Source organism: Manacus candei, unplaced genomic scaffold, assembly GCF_025592945.1.
Source record: "Manacus candei isolate 608988 ecotype Guabito, Panama unplaced genomic scaffold, ASM2559294v1 h1tg000081l, whole genome shotgun sequence".
In the NCBI taxonomy this organism is placed as follows: Eukaryota; Metazoa; Chordata; class Aves; order Passeriformes; family Pipridae; genus Manacus; species Manacus candei.
In genome coordinates this window covers 4,466,874-4,491,888 of record NW_026138129.1, presented here as the reverse complement: position 1 = coordinate 4,491,888, position 25,015 = coordinate 4,466,874, and the positions used below count along the sequence as shown (strand labels likewise).

At 37.7% G+C, this 25,015-nt stretch overlaps 1 protein-coding gene across 5 annotated transcripts in view; it reads left to right on the top strand.

Annotated features, from left to right (window-relative positions):
- Positions 1 to 25,015, top strand: part of MAP3K4 (mitogen-activated protein kinase kinase kinase 4) — a 68,725-nt gene that overhangs the window by 39,140 nt on the left and 4,570 nt on the right. For 2 of the 5 annotated variants that reach the window (XM_051811263.1, XM_051811258.1), the window contains exons 13-23: positions 1,548 to 1,681; positions 3,250 to 3,328; positions 5,385 to 5,463; positions 7,656 to 7,752; positions 8,629 to 8,745; positions 12,848 to 12,948; positions 13,994 to 14,074; positions 15,581 to 15,772; positions 16,437 to 16,507; positions 18,574 to 18,690; positions 20,138 to 20,297. In XM_051811263.1, coding sequence (XP_051667223.1) covers positions 1,548 to 1,681; positions 3,250 to 3,328; positions 5,385 to 5,463; positions 7,656 to 7,752; positions 8,629 to 8,745; positions 12,848 to 12,948; positions 13,994 to 14,074; positions 15,581 to 15,772; positions 16,437 to 16,507; positions 18,574 to 18,690; positions 20,138 to 20,297 — 1,228 coding nt within the window. The remainder of the gene's footprint in view (positions 1 to 1,547; positions 1,682 to 3,249; positions 3,329 to 5,384; positions 5,464 to 7,655; positions 7,753 to 8,628; positions 8,746 to 12,847; positions 12,949 to 13,993; positions 14,075 to 15,580; positions 15,773 to 16,436; positions 16,508 to 18,573; positions 18,691 to 20,137; positions 20,298 to 25,015) is intronic. The other 3 variants (XM_051811260.1, XM_051811262.1, XM_051811261.1) reach the window with 3 other exon arrangements.

The following is a 25,015-nucleotide window of genomic DNA, read 5'->3' as shown; positions in this document are numbered from 1 at the left end:
GCTCAATCCCTTTGTCCAAATCATCGATAAAGATATTAAGCAGGACTGGCTACAAAACTGAGCCCTGGGGGACATCACTAGTGACTGGATGCCCACTGAATGTAGCAACACCCACCACCATTCTCTGGGCCCCACTGTCCAGCCATTTTTTTATGTAGCGAGCAGTGCACCTGTCAGCACCATGAGCCACCAGTTTCCCCAGGAGAAAATGTGGCACTGTGGAAAACTGATGTCAAAGGCTTTACTAAAATCTAGGTAGATGACATCCACAGCCTTTCCCTGATCCACTAACTGGATTACCTTGTCATAGAAGGAGGTCAAGTCAGTCATGTAGGACCTGCCTTTCACAAACCCATGCTGGCTGGGCCTAATCACCTGGTTGTGTCCTGTACTTGTTTCATGATAGCACTCCAGATGATCTGCTCCATAACCTTCAGACCGACAAGTCTTTTGTTGCCTGGATCCTCCTTCCAGTCCTTCATGTACATGGGCCACGCATTTGCTAATTTCTAGTCAACTATGACCTTCCAGTTTAGCAGAACATCATAAAAATATGGGTTGATTCAGAAGTCTTACATGAAAATAATTGGAAAACAACAGATGAATCTGTTAAATCTGATAAATATATTAAGTTAGCAATGCCTGGAACTCTAAAAAGCTTTTAAGAACTTGATGATTTCAGGTGTAGTCTTGTAGGCTCTGCTTCTTCACAGCATTTTAGATGAAATCAGAATCATTAAGGTTGGAAAAGCCCTCCAAGATCATCAAGTCCAACCTTGGATTGAATGCCATCATGCCTGTTAAACCATATCGCACAGTGCCGTGTTTACTCATTTTCTGAATACTTCCAAGGATGGTCACTCCACCACTGTGGTGTAACTTGGCTTGTCACGGTTTTTCAGCCTAGAATAGCATAATAGTGTACTATGAGGCATTCTTTTAAAGTTTATGGTGGTTCCTTAATGCAGTGCATATAGCTTTTGAGTGCCTGCCTTAGAGTGCAAGCACTGTGTTATGCTTAGATGCTTTTAGTGAACTATTTCATTATTTGTTTCCTATGCACTTTGTAAAAATTAAGATTTTATCATACCTTAACATACTTCTAGGGATAGTCTTATAAGAAACAGTATTTATTTGATTTTTTTAAATGTACATGTATAACTATCCCCTAATGTTACCTGCAGTATAACTAAAAATAAACACTACTTTGCAGTTCAGTCTCTCATTACAGAACTGAGCGTTCATGTAGGATGTTTCTTCAATGATGTGTACACTATTAACCATCAACACTCACCTGACATGCACAGAAGAATGCAGTATGGCTCAGTGCTGCCCCTCACTATAACCTATTTTGTATCATATACATTTCTTGATTTTATTTTTTTCCTATAAATAAGCAACTGCTTGCATAAAATAATTTTGTTTAAGAATAGGATGTGACTTAACATACTATAGAGTTTTTTTAGCCTGCAAATACTCCAGTGGATATTGCAAACAGTACTTTTGTTCTTATTAATACGTGAGAAGTAATCTGTAGTTTCTTACAGTACCATAAAGAAGTTGTTCGTCTGATGTCTGGAGAATTCAGGCAGAAAATTGGAGACAAGTATATCAGCTTTGCCAGAAAATGGATGAATTATGTGCTAACAAAATGTGAGAGTGGCCGAGGCACTCGACCCAGGTAACAGCCAACTTGTTACTGCCATGGTAGTTTTTGGAGGAGCTGAAGGCTCGGGCTCAAGGAGTTGGAAAAAATGGACTGACATCTGGCTGGTGGCCAGTCACTAGGGTGTTCCTCAAGGCTTAATTTTAGGGCCAGTTCTTTTCAGTGTTTTTATCAATGATCTGGACATAGGAGTTGAGTATGTACAAAATAAGTTTGCTAATGATACTAAATTAGGAGAGCTATTGGTTCCCTTGAGGGTATGGAGGCCTTACAGAGAGAACTTAATAGATTTTGAGTGCTGGACAATAACTAACTTTAAGAAATTCAACAAAGATGAATGCCAGATTTTGCACCTGGGGTGCTGTAACCCTGGATGTACATACAGATCAGAGGCCAAGAGTTTGGAGTGCAGCCCTTCAGAAAGGAATCTGGGGGTTCTTGTTGATGGTAAACTTTGAGTCAGCAATGGGCCCTGGTGGCAAAAAGAGCCAGCCATATCCTGGGATGCCTTAGGCACGGTATAGCTAACCAGTTGGAAGGAGTAGTAGTACCACCATACCACCATACTGCATTGGTGCAGCCTCACCTTGAGTACTGTGTGCATTTTTGGGCTCCCCAGTCTAAGAAGGACATAAAAATATTGCAATGTGTCTAAAGAAGGGCAACAAAGATGGTGAAAGGACTAGAGGGCAAGATGTAATTAGGAGTGCTTAAGGATACCAACTTTGCTCAGCTTAGGGAGGAGGAGACTCAGTTGCTGTCTGCAAGTTCCTCATCTCTCTGCTGACAGGACTTGAGGAAATGGCTTAAAGCTGTGTTAGGGGAGGTTCAGATTAGGTATTAGGAAAAAGTTCTTCACTGAAGGGGTGGCCAAGCCCTGGAACAGGCTCCGCAGGGAAATGGTCATGGCCCCAGGCCTCTCAGTGTTCAAGAAACATTTGGGCTATGCTCTTAGATATATGGTTTAAGTCTTATATTGCCTTGTGTGAAGTCAAAAGCTGGACTCTGATGATCCATGTGGATCTCTTCCAACTCAGGATATCCTATGATCTTATTGATATTTTGTCGATTGCAACTGCTAATTCTAGTAGGTTTAAGAGGAATCAGTGGGGGAGAGCAAGTGGCTGAAGACACAACTCACTCTAGCCAAGTTACTTACTTGTTTTACTTTACCAGTCTAGGACATGAAACCACTGATGCACAGTCACTACTGATCAGATAGTTGGGAAATCTTTAGCATCCTTTCAGTCTTGTTTCAGAAAGGAGAATTTAGGCAGGGAATGTAGTGGTTTTGCTTGTTGCTCTGAAATATACTGTGGGTGAGTTGATGATACTGTTTCCTGAAGATAGCACACATATGGGTTGAGATATCTAGCATGGCCTGCCCACTTTATTTGACAGTGCCTTTGCTAAAATCAGACTTTATCTGTATGTAACTGGGTAAATGTATTAATACAAGTTAAAATTTTTACTGTTTACGTATTAGTCCAACTGTCATTTACTATTCTTGGACGTGGTTGAAACTCTTATGATGGCTTTAGCTGAAGAGTTCATTTTCTGTCTTTTCTTTTTCTTTGAGATAGATGGGCAACTCAAGGTTTTGATTTTCTTCAAGCCATTGAGCCAGCATTTATTTCAGCTCTCCCAGAAGATGATTTCTTGGTATGGAAAAAGTTATTCTGCTTGTGCTTATTTGTAAATGCTTGTAAAGCTATCAGTATATGTTTTCAGGGGTACTTTTTATAAAACAATGTCTGAATATAGATGCTGTTCTAAAAAAATTGCTCTTGTATATCACTGATGCCGATATCTCTTCAGGTGGTAAGATTCTAAAGAGAGTAGGTTTGTGGCTGTTGTAATAATGTTTCAATTTGCTGACAAGTTACTGGTACTGTCTGGGGAGGCCACCTCTCTTTGTGTCTTGGGAAAGTTGGCAGCAGCTTTTCTACAGTGTTAGAATTTGTAGTTGTCATAAGGAATTTCTAAATGTAAGGTTCTGAGGCTTAGTTAACACCCAGAGTTCATCTATGGGTATGAATACAAAATCACAATTGTTTAAAGATGTTTCTTCAAATTATTCCAACATGAAACTGACTTTAGGGCATCTTTTGTTTATACTGTGAAAAAAATAATATACTATAACTGGCTTTTTTGTGGGCTCTGCCTTCCTCCTTTTCCTGTGGAAATAAAATTCTGAGAATTTATTTCTCTGATCTTGGTACAGTACTACAGATAAGTGAAAGCACAGTTGCCACAAAATAGCAGAATGTGAGTGTCAGCACCTCTGATTTTTATTAATTTCAAGATGTGTTATGAAATGCCAACCACAATAATCTTGTGTAATACAGAAATTATGTAATTTAGTAATTTCTCACATGTATTTTTATCAGGAGCTCTCTAGTAAGTTTTTTGTTAGCACTGTGTGTGTTGCTGAGCGAGGGTTGTCTGTCTTGATGAGAAAGTTAAGCTTGTGTTTGGAATACACAGATACTTTGTCTTTAGGAAGTAGCCCTTCAACTTTTTTTTCTTTGACACAGTTTTTAAAACAGACTTTGAACAAGTGGTAGAGAAATGGGGAACCCAATACCGTAACTGCATTTTTGAACTTTTTCTTTCTTAATTTCCAAAACTGAAATACAGTTAATCACTTGAAGTCACTTTGATTAATCTGTATAGCACAGGTCACAGCATTTCACCTAGAAATGGCAATGTCAGTCCTAATCTCTTACTGAGAGATTATCTATCTATCTATCTATCTATCTATCTATCTATCTATCAGATAATACCTGATGCCTTGGAAGAACAATGATCTAGATTTAAACTCTACATTTCAAGATGATATTCTAGCTCAGTCTGGGTTAGTAAGATATGCCAGACCCAAGCTAAACACTTTTTTAGTTCTTGGTTTTGTTAGTCTAGCTTCAAGTTCCTGATCTTCACTAAGTTTTTGAATTTCTGGAAGAAATCTTGACTAGTCTGAGTGACTGGCATATACGAGTGGGCTTCATATCAGCTCTACCAAAGAACATAATTTTACTACCTTATTGGGAAAACAAATTATATCTCTGGTGTTCTGACAAGTAAATTGAACAGAGGAAGATTTAATAACTTGTCCAGGGTTACATACACAGTGGATAGTACACCTAATAATTAAGCTCAGATTGCCTGAGCACCAGTTCCATGATTTTAACTATTAAAGTCCCTTTCATGAAAGTTTTGCTAGCTTCATGGGTACATAAGAAAATTGGATTTCTTTTAATATGTAGGGCTTCATATTTGTTGTTTTACAGACTTTGATCTTATGATTCAGACCATCAAACTCACCTAGTTTTTTTAGGTGTCTTCTTGGGGTGGGGAGAGGGGGAGGGCAGAAAAGGTTGTTACAGCTTTTTCCAGCAAGCTTGATTTTAAATTTATTAACAATGGATATTTTTAAGTTCCACTAGCTTTACATTATGAAATGTTCTTTATGATATGTCATTGTTCGGTTCTTATGTAATTTTGACAAGGACAAAAGGCAAGACAAAACTAGCTTAAAAAGACAATTAAGTCAAAACCCTAATGCTGATCCAAAAGTTTAGTATAATAGGTAGAATACAAGGGTGCTTACTTGACAAATTACATACTAACTGATGTAATTTTATTACTGTTAGCTTTACCGTATAACTATCAACCCTCTTGTAACAAAACATCACAACGTTTTGTTCGTTTTGTCTAGAGTTTACAAGCTCTGATGAATGAGTGCATTGGCCATGTTATTGGAAAACCTCACAGTCCTGTTACAGGTTTGTACCTTGGTAAGGCAGATGTTACTGGCATTTGTTCTGGAGCTTTGCTGCTGCTGTTACAGAATTTTGATTGTAAAGTACTTTTGAAATGTTAGAAATACCAATAAAAGTATACTTAATGTTTTTGTGATTGTTCATGTGAAACCATTATTGCCTGACTGGTGGTTTTACTCCAGGAATTTCAAGGCTTTACAAATACTTTCCTCTGATTTTATCCTTGAACTTATGTGACGTCTTACAAATCTTCTGGGCAGGGGCTGTGATTTTTAAAGGATGGGTAAAGTGATTATAACTTTACTTTCATGTAAATGCCTTTAAGAAGGCATTTACAGCTCCTTCTCCTAAACTTTCATCGTGGCACTGCAGGTATTTACATTTTTGATGGACTTTATATCATTGAGGTACAAATGAGTTATATGGGGGGTTGTCGATAGAGCTGTGTGAAATAGTTCTTCAATATAAAGTTTGTCATGGTGGAAAATATATCTTTGTAGATATAAATGTTGATTTCATTAGAGCAAAATCAACGTATTTGATTGTGTATCTTGAGTAAAGAATATTTCCTCAGCTGTTCTTCCCTTTTACACAACTTTCTCAGTACTTTTTCTCCTCTCAACTCCATTGACTGGTTTACTTTTCAAAATACCATGTCATCTTTTTTTCTTTCTCCTGATGCCCACTTCCTGGGCAGGCTTGATGACAGAAGATGTGAAGGGAGGGTAATTTGACTCTGGCAAGAGGAGGTTTTTCAGTTTTGATATAATCTCTATGAGAAAGCCTTATAGCTGAGAAACCTTTGGCAATAAAAGTCAGTCTAGTCCTCTGGAAAGAAGCATAGTCTAAAATAAAATGTATCCAAATTCTGTACTGTGATGTAAAATCTTTACATTCACTTTTGAATCTGTTGTTGAGAGGGAGGCCCATTTTAGGTGAATGAGTAGCATGATGATGCCAAAGTATTGAAACTCTTAAAAATGCTACTGCAGACACAGCAGATCACACAAAACTAAATTGCTCAACAGCTTTTGTCTCAGAGGCACAGGGATGACATGGATGGTGCAGACTTGAACAGCAGTCCAAAACTTTTAATACATGTGAAATAAACATAGCTAAACATAAACTGTATTCTGGCTGTAGATATTGCAGATACCCATTCCTATCTCGCGATGAGGAGAAAAATAACACTTTCGAGTTCCATTTGCATACCATGTTGAGGGACTGAAACCCACTGTGATCTTTACCTCTTTTTCCAAAGCTGAGGATCCACTTGTGTTCACACTACTGCCTCTGGGCACATAACTGGGTATTGCCTTGTGTTTTATCCTGTCTTTTGCTTTGTGAAACAGCCTATGTCCCCCTGGAGGGGTTAGGTTCTGCCTTCTGTGTCTTCCACTAGTATATTTGTGAATTATGACAGGATGACCAACACCTGGCCCTGGCATCTTTTACTTGTCCTAGTAACGCAAACAAGGCAGAAACTCAGCTCACTGAGATGAACCTAACCTGACAGAAAGTACTGACTCATGGTTTGATCAGCTATCTTGTGATGTGACTGGCACAATATTTTTTCTGACTACTAAAAGAGGAGTTGAGGGAAGACACTGCAAACTGCTGTTAGAGGCACTGAATGAGCTAGGCATGAGGATAATTTAGGTTTTATCCTGTCCCTTTGTAACACTTCCTTGGGGCAGACTGTCATGGAGGGTATTAGTATGGGTAAAACTGTCATATGTGGTTTTTTTCCCCAGCTCATTTTGCTTTCCATTATTGTCTGAGAAAGCTAATTCTGATGCAAAAGAAACATAATGATGCTGTTTGGTTTTTTAAATTATTACTTGGTTTGTTGATATTTATTTTGCAATAAGATAACAAATTATGTTTAACTTGTGAAGTTAAAATAATGAAGTTGTAGTTTTAGTGAAGTATGTACACATTTCCTAGTTGCTAGTTTTTAATTACTGGAGAATTTTCATTATTTTATGGATGAGTTAAAGGACACGATGATATGAAAAGTATTAATACATCCAACTGATTTAATTAAAATTGGAATAATTTGTATTTTTCTTAAAGGATAAGAAAAAATGTGCCAGTTCACACTTAATTCTGTAAAATAGGAATTTGTTTTAATTTTGTGTCTTGAAATGGCCCTAGCAGAGTTTTTCTGACATCTGAGTAAATTTGATCCATTTTTATGTTTGCAGCTGTTCATCGAAATAGTCCCCGTCCTGTAAAAGTGCCTCGGTGCCATAGTGATCCACCAAATCCTCATCTTATCATCCCCACACCTGAAGGCTTCAGGTACTTAGCATTAATACAGCATTCAAACTGGTTTGTCCCCTCTTGGCTATGCTGACTGTCAGTAAGTGGAATGCCTTTTCTTTCCTGTTGAGGGCAAAGCAAATAGAAAAAATTAGCATGTAAGTGATCTGAACTTTATCGATGTACTTTTAAGGACAATATAGTTTCTTTTTCTTGATGCTTGCCCACCCCCTTTTTATTGGTGCATGCTTTCTCACTTTGAAGTCATTCTTATCCCCTTTGTATTTCCTGAAAACAATGTTTCAATGTAAAAAACTGTAATTCAGTGAAAAATGCTCATTAGCAAGACTTTTATTTCCTCCCCCACTTTGAATATCTGTATAACTGCCCCGTGACAGTGCTTTCTGTAGTTTAGCATACATAGAACTTAAAAACATAGCATTCTGAAATATGGTGGCATTTCTGCGTCATTACCAACCTGCTGTGAATAAACTTAAAACAATGGATCTTTTCTCTTCCTTTGAAAGAGTTGGCATGAGAATTAATGCAAAAACAGTTTTAAAAAATTTCAAAATAAATGTTGCCATGCATAATTTTACACAGACAGCCTTATTTTTCAAGAAGATAAGAACAATGACAAAGTCTACACTGATTTTTTGTTTTTTTTTTTTTTTTTTTTGGAAGTCACTTAGCTGTTGGCAGAAACTAGTACCACTCTAAAGACTGGAAATTTTTATTTTGAGGATTATTATTACTGTGCGTATTGGCAGCTCATGAAGCCTCCGAGACGCAGAATTATTTGGCGTAATTCTTTACGTACTGAAAAACTTTTAACGCAGGCATCATTATACGAACTTTCAACTCCAAACATTTTTTTTTTTGAACTGCTTCCTGAAGTTTTCCTTCTTGCCACAGCACACGGAGTGTCCCTTGTGACGCGCGGAACCATTGCGGTGTTGCTGTCAGTCGCCCCGCTCCCGTCGGTAGCGACTCAGCCCAACCCAAACCTGTCAGCAGTGCAAATGATACCAGGTAGCTCCGCTCCGTGATGTAGCAGTCTCATCCTACATACATCACCCATGTAACTGTCTTCACATACTTGCATCCTAGTAGATCATTTGCACTCTCATCATGTCTTCCACTGGCTCCTTCATTCATGTTTGACTTGAGCAAAATCATGTGTCTTGGAAATCGATGATAAGACCACTTTCAGATTAAAAATGTCTGAACAAGGTGGTAGTTAAAAGCATGCAATTCTGATGTAAATTACAAATTTGCTCAGTAAAAATGTCCATGAAATGAACATATGCCAGTCAGCTCATTGGTATAACTTTACTAAATAATTAATATTGATAACTAACACTTAGAATCATAGAATCACTAAGATAACTGTAAGATACTGATAAGCCCAAGGATTTTCAATTTTTTTTTTATGTTAGCTAATAGTTTTGGTATTGTTGTTGTCTGCCATAAATATTTTGAAACATAATGTAGTGGCAAATGCAAAATTAAACACATGAGATTTCAGAAGGATTTTTTTTCTTTTAAAATAATTTCTTGCTACACCTCTGGCTTCTTAGGGTGGTACAGAATAAATATGAAAGAAACCATTCCTGTATCAGGATATGCCCACTCCTATATTGTCACAAGTGACTTTTTTTTTTGACAGACCTATCTTTCTTGAGTTTTGACCTTCAGTTTGGCTGTTAGAGTTGGTATTTCTTCTTCCTATACCACAGTCAGACCATTGACATGCCTCCCAGTTTTACTCTTTTTTCCCCCCGCACGCTCCCCCTCCCCCTGACTCTGAAAATCCTGCTCTTCACACAGTGATATTGTCTTAGGATTTATAAATAGCTTTTTAGATTCTTATTTCTGCTGCAGAGTACCAAAAGTTCCTTTGGACAGAGATTCATATGAATAAAGACACATATCTGACTGTATCACACAGCTGTAGAGAAAAGAAAACAAGTAGTGAAGGAACAACAGATTGATGGTGACTGTCAGGAAAACGTCATAGTTTGCTTTGTTACCAGATGCACAGCAGAAGCATGCATTAAGCTGTGAAGAAGGAAGGAAGTCATCACTTTTTATATACAGTCTTTCCTTCAAGTTTATTTTTATTCTAAGATATGACTTGCACCCTACAGTAGCCTCTAGATTTACAGCTTGTGTGTCCAAGCTTTTTTTTTTGAATATATATTCTGAATTTTTGTCATTCAAACTACATACTTTTATTACCTGTCTTTCATGCTTCTGCTTTAAGCTCCCTGTTGAAAAAGACAGAGCAGGCAGTAGTCTGCAGCATTTGAATACCCCTTTCAAGTAAGTAACATTCTAGAGAATTTTCACTGAGGGGTTCTGGCAGCTTAATAAGCTGACAGTGTGATGGTTAATTGGTGTTTATGATTTTGACGTTGCAGAACTTGTTCACTTGATAGTTAAGCTAGTCTTTACACAAAATATAAAAGGGATATTTTTTCTAGGCTGTGTACAGCACTTTGATCCAAGGCATATTTTTAAAGTTAGTTAATTTTTCAAAGGGAGGTAGGAAGCTAGTTTTTAATAGTTGTAGGCCTTGTTGTGATTTTATACCACTCAATGCAACTGTCAGGTTTATAATTTGACACACTTGAATATGATGGTGTATTCTTTTAATGTTTTATGCGTTTGTCCTACACAAATATTGATAAAAATGTAAAGGTTGGCATTTTGACATTTTCTTGTAGTTCTAGAAAATAGTGATTAAGAAGGAAAGAAATGAGAATTCTGCCTCTTAGTTCCAATCAAATGCATATTGCTTTCATGGGCTGTAACATGAAAGTTGCTGTGAATGCAGCATTTTAGTCAAATTGTCTAGGCCTGTTTTTTAAAGACTTGTATTTTTCTTAGAGCTCTCAGATTTTACTTTTCTGATGGTTGTTCATAAAATATCCCATAGTTTTATGTTGTTTTTTTTTTGTTTTTTTTTTTTTATGCACTGTCTGGATTTTTAAATAATGTTTAGTACCCTGTATGTGCTAGGAAGAATTTGAAGAAAGAAACTACTAAAGCAGAGACAGGGTTTTGGAGGCTGTTGGGGACTTTCAGGGGTTTTGTTTATTGAGGAAGGTAAAATACTATAACGTAATACATTTCTAGCATTTTTTATTTTAGTATGGTTAAAAGAAAGTTGCAGACTTTAACACATTGCAGTGTTAATTATGGATTTCATTTATTTGTGCTCCAAAAGAGAAATGGAATCTTTCGGATCAAGAAAGCGTTTTGTGGTTTTGTATGCAAGGTGTGGAGTCCAGCTGCTGGAATAGCACAAAGACAAACTTTGTACACTTTCCAGAAACTCTTTAGACATTTAGGACATGATTATTAGAAATAAATATCTATAAAAACTGGAATCTAGGAACTTTGTAGATGAATTGTACTAGGCAGTGCATAGTGCACAAATGCCACCATAGTTCTGGTGAAGTTTTACTTAAGAAAAAAAAAATCGATTTAAGATAAGTAGAAATCAAAATCCAGGGCAGCAATACATTGTTTACATTGAGCTTTCTGATGTTTATACATTTACACTATGTTCATGCTAATAACCTGTTTAATTTCTGAACTAGCTGGGGTTATTATTCATAATTTTATTATTTATCCAGGCCTGAAAACAAAATTTATCAAGTGTTCTTCTCTTTTACTATACTTTTTGCCTATTAATGTCCATAACTGGACACAAACAATAAAAGATCTGGGTGATTAAGATAGGCTTGAAATGGGTTTTAGACAGCTGCATTCAAAGCTATGATACTCAAGGTCCTCTGTTCAGCTGCTGACTCATTTTAGAGGTGGTTTAGCTTTACTTGTTTTTAAGCATTTTGTCATCAGAAATTGTTGCTCTGTATGTGCTGAAAACCACCTTATCCTTCTTGCTGATTAAACCCTCAGCTTCCTGAAGAATGAGGATTTTTCACTAGTTCAGTTTCAGTTCCTGCTCAAACTTATAAAATCTAGTTGGGCAGTAGTAGGGAGTGCAAAGCAAACATCATATGGAGAACATTTGCATAGGAATAGTGTCTTCAGTTTTGGCTTCTGTTCTCAAGATTGTCTTCTCTCTTTTTTTTTTTTTTTTAAATTGTTCTTATGCGATACTCAGATACAATTCAGAAGCAGCTTATAGGACTGTAGGGAAGTCCTCTCATAGGTGTGTGCACTTGGTGATGCCAGATATTTTTAATCTTTTTATAGTTGTTAGCTTTCATTGAAGGATTTAACAATGTTGCCCACTTTATGGTAACATTTAGCTCATACCTCTAAAGCATTATATTTAAGGAGGCATCAGTCACAATTCTTCCCCATCATACTTTAAAAATTGAAAGGGAGCCTTGTCCAAAAGGGAGTTATGGTAGAAAGACTTTCACAAGGAATTTATATCTCTAAAACCTGAGTGTATTGATCAATGTCTGGGGCTGGAGAAAGGTGCCTGAAGATCTGAGGATCTAAGTCTCATTTCTCTCACTATTGTTTTCTTTTCTGTTCATGCTTATTCATCTGGCTCTTATTCTGAGGCATCTGATTCTGCTCTGTGCTGTCTGGAAGTACAAGGGCCTCCAAGCAGTCAAGCTGCTGTCATTTTAAGTGTCCTTCCTGCCAACCAGCTTGTCTCTTCTCATTAGTTTTGCCTTAGTCACTATGGAGTATGACTGTATTTGCAGTGCAGTAGGCACATATGAATTCATCTGATAATGTGCCTCACATTAGCACTCTGCTGAATCACTTCTGATTGTATTGCCAAACTTGGCACAAGCTGCATCCTGCAACAGCTGTCTTAGTAGTAGATTACAAGGCATGAAAATGGATTCTGTTGCTATGGGCAAGGACAGCTTGAAGTAGTTTATGCTTTGGAAACTTAGGGCTTTTTCATAGAGTAGCATAACTAAAGTCCTATAAAATATCTTCATTTGAGGGAAAAGTAGCATAGAAAGAAAAGGGTTTCAGTTTACCTTTCAGCATCAGTTTTTGTTTCGTATTGCTTTCATAGTTCATACCCTAGGCTGCAGAGGTTCTGTCCCTTTGAAACTGCAGCTAAATTAGCATTGCTCTGAATAAATACCAGTGACAAATTAATTGGTATGATGGCTCTTTTCAACAGGGGTTCCAGTGTCCCTGAAAATGATCGACTTGCTTCAATAGCAGCTGAGTTGCAGTTCAGATCCCTTAGTCGTCACTCCAGTCCCACTGAAGAGCGAGAAGGTGATTGTCACAGTAACAAATTGTGACCTGGATGTGCAGATGGTCTATGTCATTAACCTGTTTCTCTCTGTTCCTCGTTCTTACCCTTTTCAAAAATTTTTTCACCTCTTCGCATTTAAAAATCATAAGATTTTTAACTTTACAGCTTATATTGTTGAGTAAGTTTTTCTCCTTTCAGACATATCTGCTATTCTCTTGCCTTTCATATTGTTTCTAAATTGTATCTGAAGAGATTTCCTGATGTCTTACTAAGTCCCAGTGTTCAAAATGAAATTAGTAACATGATTTCTGAATTATATAACCCATTTAATAGTAAATTCCGAAACACTCTTAATGAAGTAAGGGCACTGTTAAGGACAGTGAAGTGTTTTCTGTCCAGTTCTTTATCACTGCAATATTCATATTAGAAATTAACTTGCTGTTAATTGAATCCTGGAGGAAGGGACCGGGTGTGTGATTAATGTCCTGATTAGGGCTCCTCCTTCAGGTTTTCCCAGCCCCTGTATATATGGTATTTATTGCAACAAATACCTTGAAAGATTGTGCAAAATAAAAGGAAGTACAAAATCTGCATCAGAGTTCATACTGTGGTCATCCACACTGGATTTCAAAGAGAGAAATGCCTTAAAAATTTATATTAAGAGGTATAGGGGTTTTTTTCTTTGTTTTTAAGCAAATGTGGAAAATATTATCTGCCTTGTGCTTATTCCAGTTTTTATGTATCTGTGTGAATTGGAAGCTGGCTTAGGTTGGAATGAATACAGGCCTTATTCTAAAGAACCCCTAGAAAATTGTTTTCCTGTAGGTGTCTTGCATATTTGATTCTGAGTAACCTGTTTTGAAGTGCTTCCCTCAGTTGTGAAGGAAGATCTCTGCTTATATATAAATTAAATTTTATTTCATAACTTGTTTTCTAAAGAGAAGTTAATTTTTGATTCCAAGAGCATATATTGCTATATGTGTAGGATCTCAGCTTCTGCTGAATATAGTGGCATACTTAATATGAGATAAAGCTACTTTTGTGCTCACACTGTTATTTCTCTAGAGCCATTGTATCCAAAAGGAGATTCAAGTGGTTCATCCCGGCGGAGTTGGGAGCTCAGAACGTTAATCAACCAGACCAAAGGTAGGTGTTTAGGAGTCACTATAATGGAATGTCTGTTAAACTGCATTACGCTATAATGTAATGTCTGTACTAAAAGGTTGAATTTTATTGTTGATTGTGAAGAGGTTTTCACAGCTTTATGTGTAGGAAGGGGAAAAAATAAAATCCTGATGGCAGGTATAAGATACTGCTAACAAGTCACAAGGTGTATTCTCTTGGTGTAGGTAGGAGTAAGTAAACTTCGTAAAAGTTAATTCTTTTCAGTTTCTGAAAGATACTAGCAGTGTTCTACAAAGTTACTAGTTAATTTGTTATTACACAGGAATTGCAGAAGTTTGCTGTAGCTATTCAGTGCCCAATTATGAATTGCATGACAGTAGGAGGCACTTCCTCACTTCCCAAGATCTCTCCCTGGTGTGGGATTTTCTTCTTTTGGGTGTCTAACAGTGTGTGATCCCCCACTGTGTCCTAAATTCAAGGCTATTATAGGGCCCTTTCCTCTTTGTCCTGCTGCTGATTTTCATGAAACTTAGAGTAACTTGATTACTTCAGACACTCCTGTACTGTACAGATACATGAAGCTTGCTTGCCTATATTGTGGCAGAGCAGAACCTTGTGAAACATTAGAAAAAAATTTGTCACATTAAAAACTGGTCTCATTATGTGGCTTAGACATAATGAGGAAGAATTACAAATTCTTGTTCTGAAATCTAGAAGTCTTACTTTTTGTTCAGAACATAAATACTGATGGAATTAGAGTTTGTTTGAACAAGAAAAGAAGAATGAGGGAAAACTTGAAAATTTCTAGAAGACTGCTGTAATGGGAACTGGTTTTACTGTCCCCTGTGAATAAGCAAAGATTTTGGCTTAAAACTACAGCAAGGCATATTTAGTGTAGAGGAAGTGGTATTAATTATAGGTGGGGAGTAGAATATATTATTTGAGAGTATCAGTATCTCCATCTTTTGGAGACTGTTAGGAACAGGTTAGACTATTGGTGTCAGCAGTGACAGGTGTTTAACTTCCGTGATTTACAAGGAGGGGATGAAGTAATGTTGCTCTGACATCTCTTCTGGCCTCACTCACTAGAATTCTATTTCAAGATAAGGCTTGAGAGCTTGAGTTTCTAATACCTCTAAATCTTTGAAATAACAGATGCTGTCAGTTTTTCTCTGTAGAGCAAAACATTACCTGTCCTTTCCTTAGTGCTTTTAATGACCCTAACATATTTCCACTATCAGAGGTTAGTTACATATCAAATGCAAACAAGTGTGTTGCATTTCACACATTTAATTCCCTTGAATCAATAAGAGATGATTAGGAAAGTACCCATATTCTTGTTTTACCTTAGTTTCATATGTGATTCATAAGTGATAGTTTCATATGTGATTGTTAAAATGTCTTATTCTTTTCCTACATCTAAAAACTATTTTGTGAGTCTAATTTAATGCTGGTCACTTCATTTGATATCAAAAGGTAACAAAATGTAACTATGAATATTTCTCAATTGTTCATTACTCTTTTTAGACACTGCCTCCAAGCAAGCACCGATGGAAGCTGTTCAAAAGTCTGTTCAGTTGTTTGAAGAGAGGAGATACAGAGAGATGAGAAGGAAGAATATCATTGGCCAAGTTTGTGACACACCGAAATCTTATGACAATGTCATGCATGTAGGTTTGAGAAAAGTGACTTTCAAGTGGCAGAGAGGAAACAAAATTGGTATGTCCATTATACTTTCATTTATCAGGCTAAAATACCAAACTTAGTATTTTTGAAGGAAATCTTAGATTATCTTTTAAAATCATGGGTCTCCGCATAGGTCATTTCAACTTTACTGAAATTAGAATGTTAAAATACAAAATACTGTTGCAGCTAGGATTTTCTTAATGTAGCACTTCACTGAAGTTTTCATTGCTCAAATAAGAAACAAAAAAGGAGAAGGATTTGGTTAGGACAGTTATTTAGATATGATCCTGTGATATCTGCATATGTTTAACCTTCTAAAATGCTTGAGTTCTGCATTTGGAAGAACCAGAATTATTAATGGAAATGAGCTCCAACTTTGGGATTTAATTCACCAATCTTGTTTCCCCCATATGATCATTTTTTACTCTCTGGCTTGGGATTTTGGGGGGAAATCCTTATGTTCATGAAAAGTTTCCTTTCACGTCAGCCTGTTAATGTGTTTTTACTTTTAATCAGCTTGAATTCAGGTTGATGAATGTGGTATTAGTTGTTAGTTAAAAGCTACTTGAAGTTTTAAATTAAAATACAGGTAAAGAATGTTGACAAGCTGTTTTCAGTGATGTTTTCTTATTGCAGTTGATGTACCTGTTGCTTACTGAATGTAGTGTCATTAATTTTTCTTATTTTAATTTTGCAGGTGAAGGCCAGTATGGGAAGGTCTATACCTGTATCAGTGTTGACACTGGAGAACTGATGGCTATGAAGGAAGTGAGTACTGTGTATACAAGAATCGCTGCTGCCCATGCTTTTTTTTCCTAAACTACATGTGTATGACTTAGCACACATTGAGGGTTTCTGGACACTGTTGTGAGCTAACTGGGAAAGGATGGGAAGACATATTTTCTTCATGTAACCACAGCTGCTCTTACCACTTTTTCTTCCATAAGTTGCAGTTGTTTAAAGCTTTCTTCTTTCACCCTATAGCTGTCAATTTAAATTTATGTAAAATGGATAATGTGTTTCTTACTAATCTCATAGGGATGTTGTGAACTTAATGAATGCTTGCTTAATATATGTGAACTCCCATTAAGAGATCTTCAATAATTTTTAAATATTAGTGAAGACTGTACACAAACTTGTAGTTTACTTTGCAGTGTTTCCTCTCATGTTTTATTACATTTTTCTTCGTTCCTTAGAGCAAAAGGTAGGAAGTGTGACATTATATGTTTTTCAGCTTCTCCTGTAGTTTAAGTGAGCTAGGTTGAGTCACAAAACTGTTGACTAACCTGGTGGGTACAGAAAATCTGATTTTCAGGATAGAAGTAAAGCTGTGTAGGTGTAGAGATTTGTTTCCCCTACAACACCTTTCTTTTTGAAAAAAAATATGGTTTTAATGCATTTCTACATCTTCAGACAACTGTGAGTGTCAGCTATTCATAACAGTTACCGTGCCAGCATTGGATGCTACAGCAGTTACATTTTATGAACCAGTTCTTCTTCCACACACGCAATACTTACGTGATTTCCAGTGTGTGAAAAAGCAGGAGTGGGCTTGCGCTTAACTTCTTGTACCATACTGTGGTGGTTTCACTCACTGACTAATACTAACACTTGGAATTTTGTTGTTGTTACATTTTTTTCTCCTGATGAAATAACATTCCCCCCCATCAGTAGCACTCTGTTTCTGTAATTCAAAATTGCTTTCTAGATGCAGATGCTTTTTACAGATTAGCATGTGTGTGCTCTTGAGCAGAAGCTCAAGTAAGTTTATAAATACACCTTGTTTGACAGACATTTCACTAGTAGGCTAAATATAGGCTTGCATGCAAACTGTTTGCAACTTCCCAAATAAAAGGCTTTTCTGAATTTCTTAAAGAATAACTTGAGAGAAGATTGATTTATTTTTAAACTGGTTAAAAACACTGTGTTCCCCTGCCCTTGCCCCAGGATTTCTTCAGACTTTACTGTCTTAATCATAGTGTCATTAAAATTGCTTCAAATTATGGTGAACAAGCTCTACTACAAATGCACAGTATTGCAAGTATGTATTAGGAAATACATAAAATACTTGAATGTCATTTGTCACCTTTTTATAATCTTCATATATTTAATTTTACCACTGTTTGAGTAAAAACTGTATCCTGGAATTGTTACACAGAACCCAACAATCATAACATCCTAGCAACTGAAGGCAAAATATGTGCATTTATTTCTTTAGCAGTTGTCCTGCACTCAATTAATGAAGCTTCTGCTTTTGACAGTATGGTAAAAGGAGCATCTTCTGTAACTTGCTATTCATTTTGCTTTTCTTTGTGTGATCAGAAACTTTAAATCAGTTTTTCAGAAGACTTGGTAACTTTTTTTCTCCATGAACAATCCATCACAGCATATGGTAGGAGAAGTAATGAAAACCTGTTTCTTTCATGAAAAGCTTTGATTTTATTTGTTCCCTGCCACACCTTTTCCTTTCAGCTCCCTCATTCTCACTGAAGAAGACCCAAAGAAATCCCTTAGAATCTCCAGTGATGAAGTACCTGGCAATTAGTCCTTCTTGAATGATAGCTCTCACTGATGTTGCTTTCAGATTCTCTTGTACTGTGTCTGTCTACCACAAGCTTGCTAGAAGGCAAGCTTGGAAGGGATGTATATCTGCACATATGTGTATTTATACATTTAAGTAACAGCACTTTGTTCTTTAAAAAAAAAAAGAAAGAGAAGAAAGCTTCCCCCCCCAGTGTTTTTTGGTTTGTGTTGAGTTTAAGATGGGTTGTTTGCTTCTTTTTTTTTTTTGTTCCTTATTAATAATAACAAAATGATGACAAATCTTCTTGCAGATAAGATTTCAACCTAATGATCACAAAACCATCAAAGAAACAGCTGATGAACTGAAGATTTTTGAAGGCATCAAACACCCTAATCTGGTTCGTTATTTTGGTGTGGAGCTCCACAGGGTAAGAAAACATAAATTTGGGCTTTTTTATATAGCAGAGGAAATATTAAGAGCTTTGTGTTATTGGAGGTTTTACAGGAGAACATTCTAGTTCATCCTAATTGTCTGATTGTTTCTGTGAATAGCAGTGTGTCTTTTTTTCTCTGAATATCGAGACCTCTGAAACATAGTTTGGAGAAAGTTTTTGGAACTGGTACATAAACAGAGAAGGCTCACAATAAGTGAATAGAGTGAGTAATGCTGTAGCTATTCTATGCTGTTACTCTGTTGAACTTCTCTAAAAGCAAGCTATATCATATATGGAATGGTAACTTCTTTGTGTAGATAGCCTAAACCTGTCACTGTTAGTAGCAAAGGTTGTACCAGTATCATATAATGTTAAATCTTGGAAAAATTTTATGCTGGCATTTAAATCTTGATGCTAGACAAGTATTGGAATTCAGCTAGCATGTCTTTAGAATGAAAAAACAAGTATTCTTGCTTGAGCAGCAGAACTAATGAAATGTGTTTTTCTTATGGAGCTGGATTCCAGAGTTGTGTGCTGAGATACCCAGCTTTTTATTATTCTCTACTTCCCACATGCTCTTCCCACTTACGCTGGGGGTCTTGAGTCCTGGTGTCTGGCTGGGAAGTGCTGAGTGGATCTGACTGATTTGCTCAATATGAATTAGTAGATTTGCTGACCCACTGCTGGTTTAAAAGGGGACAAAGGCTGCTTTCTGTCTGCATTTCTCTACTTGGGGCCACAAATTTGGATGTCTGTGCCACTGGGTCATTGGTTTCTCAGAATAGTTTCTAAGAGCTTAGTGTCTTTTCCATCTTTTTATTTTAATTGAGTCTGGCTGAAGTCAGCTGGGCTTGGAGGCAGAGAATGGGAACAGTAACCTGACTTTTCCTTAAAGTGAGTTAGAGTTGGTGTACTTGTTCAAGCCACAGAAAACAACAAAAACTTGCCCATCCCAAGTAATTAAGCAATCAACACATGATGTTGCAGGAACGGGGAGAAAGAGGGGATAAAAACCAAGCCCAAAATATCATTTAGCTTGTTTTTTCTTTTTTCTAAATAAACCAAGGATCTTTTTGGATTTCTCTGTAATATACCTGCAAGATTTCCAAAGTGTATTTTGGTTGGTGCCAAAGTAATATATTTTTATACACCCAAATACTAGCAGTTATGTACAAATGATGCAGATAGATATGTAGCAGAAATTTTCCATAGCTGTGCAATAGAATATATTAGGTTGCAGCATGCCAGAGAGAATAGAGTTCTGAAGAGATGATTTATTAGATATTCCATGGTAAGAGATACTTCCATTAAAACATTACATGATATTTTCTTTGGTCTTTTCATGATCAACAAAGGATGTAAGGAAAACTTGGTCCTAATTCAGTGTTTAAAAAAAAATAAAAATCATATCCAATCAAATCCGGTTTGGTTCCCACAACAGGAAGAAATGTACATCTTCATGGAGTACTGTGATGAGGGCACTCTGGAGGAAGTATCAAAACTGGGCCTTCAGGAGCATGTCATTAGGCTCTACTCAAAGCAAATCACGATTGCTATCAATGTACTACATGAACATGGTATTGTTCATCGAGACATTAAAGGTAATGTTAACCAAAAAAGGTAATGTTGTTGTTTCAGTGTGGTAGATGAGAGCAGGGGAAAGAATGGGGGAATATATTTGCAGATTTAGTGTGCATTATTTATACAGCCATTAAATGTATGAAGCCTTCCACTGACTTTTCAGTTTACAAATTACTGGCTAGTTACATGCTCTTTTTTTTTAAGTGTAGATCATAAAAAATATTCACAGTTGTCATTTCAAACTCATAAATTGTGCCCATGATTTATATATTTTCTCTGGAGGTTGTTGAGTTTGGACAGTTGTTAAAACAATCTTAATTATTAGTCACCGCATTTTTAGTAATAATGTACTGAGTTATGCTGTTTTTCTTCTTGTCTGTGCAAAATAACAGTGGTGTTTTCTAGAGCTGACAAGCAGTATACAGTGCTAGAATTGAGCATCAGAACTTTTCCTTGTGATTCCATTTTCCCAAAGAGTTTAAACGTAGTAATTAAAAGTAGTAATAAAAGCCTTGTTAAAAGAAGTTAAAGGGATCTCTTAAAATTACTTACCTAGTGGTTTTTTCCATATATTTATCTTCTCATGCCTGGCTGTCAGTATTTGCTTACAAAATGAGCAGATGTGGACTACAGTAACTAAAGGGGGGTTGGTTTTGGCATGTGTTTAAGGCACTCAGTGTCAGTCCTCATTCCAAGTTCATTTTTCTTTGTCTGCGCCTTCCAACAACATCCTCCATGTCTAGTTATCTTGGTTTTGTTAGTCTGGCATACTTTGCTCACCAGTGGCAGAAAGTTAACCAAAGGCAGAGGAAACAATGCACACAATGTGCCCTGTGAATGCTCATTTTATGGCAAGGCAGTGCAACCCAACGATGCTGGGTTTCTATGTCCCTCTTGCTCACAGGGTTTTGAATCACCGCAGCAGTGTAGGAGGTTCCCAGTTGCTCTTGGTCCTTTGGCCTCGTGCTTCTCATTTGGGAAAAGAACTAAAGAACTATCTACGATCCAGAGGCCTTCCACCCAGGTAGGCCACTCTTGAGTCAGTTTGGCTTTTTTTTTTCCTAGAAAACACTTTCCCTCACTCCCATTCCCCAGCAATCTTACCCTTTCTGGTTCTCCTTCCTCACCAAAGGTTTCTCTCCAGTTGTGGATTTCCCTTTGTGCTTTTCACAGTGCCCCAGTGCCCTCCTTTGCCCTTTTCTTGATCATTCCATGTCCAGGTTATGCTTAGCTGGATTACTCTCTCCTGGAAGCTCGTTGTGAGCACAGTCCAAGGCTGGCTGACAGGGATTTCTTTTGTACTGCTCAGTGTCATTGCTGATATCTGGATATATTTCCAAATAGGTCTTCTCTTCAGGGAAATGCATGAAGTGAGAAGAGCTGTTTAACAGAACTGTAATGGGGTGTTATCTGAGGGCATTTCTGTTGCAACGGGTTCCTCCTGTCAAATGTTGGGGAGTTTCTTAAGAGTAACAGCAGTTTTAAAGAGAGGGTCACTGCAGACACATTTGTGTACAGACCTTCCTGAAACTTTGTGACAGAACATGAAGACAGACCACAGCGGGTATTTTTACAAAGGATACCTGATGTTGCATTGGAAGGCTTTTGCTCTGTCTCCTTTTATGCTAACATTGCATCCCCAAATTTTCAGGCTAACAGCAGTAAAGAACACTTTGTTTTTAATTTTAGTTCTTGTGTAGATAGGTACTCTTATTTTTCTGATAGGGAAGAATGATGTATCAGACTGTTAAAACTGCTTTCCTATTAAAATCTTGCTGTCAGATTACACTACATCTCTCATGGCATGTTTGCTAAACATTACTGTGGATCTGTTTCTTCTAGCAGCAGATAAACAATTCTTATAGTAATTGTTTATCTGTATCCCACAGTTGGTGTCTGCAAGCACTGTGTGCTCAAAAACAGTCTTTTGGTTAGCAGCGTCCCTTTGTGCCACCATTGTCTTTCAGATGCTATTGTGGCATCCAGCTCTATGAGGGTGAAAAATGCAGCAAGATTCAGCTGCCAAAAACCTTGGTTTACCACAACCTGCGGCTCTGAGAGCAAACTGAGGGTCATGTTGGCTTGTTGTTACATTTGGCTGCACTATTTTTGCTTAATCTGCATCCATGTGAAAAGTAGGTGGTGCTAGTATGTAGCAGAAGATAGTATTTTAGGATACTCTTTTAATCGTTATCTGGGTATTAAATTTTAACCCCTGTGGCTAAACCCAGTTTCATCAGTTGGAATTACTTCAATTTTTGTCAGGAAGCTGTTCTGTGCAGTGATCGAGAAGGGTGGAATATTTAATGCTGAGGGAAACCTGTGGACATCTAGTCAAGCTCTCTGTTCTAAACAGGTCCAGCCTCAGTATCAGATTCAATGCCAAATTTGATCAGATTGGTCATTGTTGAGATATGTGTATCTGCAGGGATGGAGATGCTCTCTTCCAATGATTGACCTATCCCTGTTGTTAGAAACTTATTTTGATACCTCCCTGGAATTTGCAAAGGTTGCTGTTGTATTATCATTTTACAGTGTGCCCTTGAGGAATAAGTCTGTTTGCATAGTCTTGCTGTCCTCCCATTACCCAGCTGAAAACAGCAATAAATTCCTCCGTGCAGACACTCCCCCTCCTTCAAGCTAAACAAACCCATCTTGCAGCCTCTCCTTGAACGTTGTGTGCCCCAGCCCTCTGACCATCTTGATGCCACTTCTCCTGGGTTTGCTCCAGTATGTCATTGTCTGTCTTTTACTGGGGAGCCTAAAAGCAAGTTGCAGCACTCAAGGTGTGGTCTCAAGTGCTGAACTGAGAAGAATTAATGAGACCATGCCTCGTGCATTCTCTTCAGGAGAGAAGGGCATATGCCTGAAGAGTGCTTGGATGGTGCTTTCAGCATGAATACAGCAAAGGGAATGTATCTGAAGCTTTAGTAAATCAGAAACCTGTGAATGAGATAGTCGAGACCAAAAAGTCTTCATCAGACTGCTACTGTGTTACTGTCTTCTTGTTAACTTTGTTGTTAGCTCAGAACTCCTGCCATTCCTGTCTTCCTGATGAGCACAAGGCAAGGAAGGTCATTCAGCAAGAGACAAAAAACTGTTCAAGAGGAGGCTATGGGCATGTGTCATGCTTTCAAAGAGACTAAGTAAAAGAGTATGCCAAAGCTGATTTTCTCATCCAGGAGTAGCATTTGGCCTGCTTGTTTCCTGAATCAGTTTGGCCGCTGCACTGCTTAAACACTGGCTGAGAAATGTCTATGAGCTCCTCTTTTTCTGGAATTATGCCACAGCCTTTAGTGGGGCTTTTGGTACTGCTTTTTGGACTCACAGGATTTCCCCCAAACCCTTTGGACTATAATGCTAGTGCAGTTTTCACTGTGCTTACTATGGGGCTGATTTGGCAGAGGTACAGGGCGTGAAACTTGAGTTTAAATGGTTTAGGTCATGACTTTTGTTTTCTCTAGCAGGAGTATGGCTTCTGACATTAGCTCTTTGTTTGCAGTTTGCCCAGAAGGTTGTCCTGCTGTGGTATCACAGCAGGAGGGCTGTGCAGAACTGGGCAACCTCTTGCCTCTGCCAAGTACATCCAATGAAGATGCTTTTGATAGTGTAGGTGTAGGGGGAGAGAAGGAACAGATGGACATGCGGTGCCTTTCTGCTGTATCAGTTGTGGTCTCTGGCTTAATTTTGCCCATTAACTGTGCAGATATGGTAGGACTTTTGTTACATTCCCAGTAGCATTAACTGTCAAAACTAAAAAGCATTGGCCATCCTCAAAGTACTGCTCTTTTGTCTACTCTCCTCTTACTGAGGTCCTGCTGGATTCTGTGCAGGTTTCTTTAAGAAGGAGACCCTTTTAAAGACTCCTTCCAGAGTCTGGTCTTGGTTTCTGAACAAGCATCTTACAAAACAGAGGCTTCAGCAGACAACACATCCAGTGGAAGCCTTATTCAGCTGACATAAAGTGTCAGCAACATGAATCTTCTAGTGCTGTCTCTTTCTTCTTGGGGAAACTTTAGTTTAGTGCTTTGTTCCATTCAACAGTTCCAAGTGCTTTCAGGAAGAGGGCTCACAGGAGCTTTCACGGTAACACTTATGCTGAATTGTAAGGACTTTTTATTAAAAGGGACAAACTTTGGTTTGAAAGGCCTTAGAAGTAGGTTCTGAACTGTATGAAACAAACTTATGCCAATAGCATTAGACTTAGAAGAGAGATTGTTGCACTGTAGCACTACCAGGCTCCACCCACTGTAGGTAGTTGAAAACTGCTTTTGTAGCCTTCTCTGAAATTTTCACCTGGCTTTCTTGAGGAATGGAAACATAGGTTTCCAAAACATCCTTGAAAAAATGTTTGTTAGTGATGGCTATTTTTTGTAAGCTCTTTGGGCTAAGTGCGCCTACTTTCTCTCTGACAAGCAACTGCTTGAAAATCATTAGAAAAGCTGTTGGCAGTAGTTCAAAGGAAAAAGCAGGTGTCACTCTTCTAATGCCAGGAGTCTTAATGTCTCACGAAGCTGCCTTCTTATACTCCTTTGGTGTGTTTCTGGATTCTCGTTCATTCAGGAAACTGAGGGATGGTCTACCCAGCTCCATTACACATGCCTGTGATTGCAGGGTGACTCTGGACATGTATGTCCCTCTGATAGCAAAATGCAGAATCCAGCCAAAGAATTCTGGCGTGTGTGTAGGCATCTGAATGCTGGAAGTGGAAAACCTATGGACACAATGTGCAGAAGAG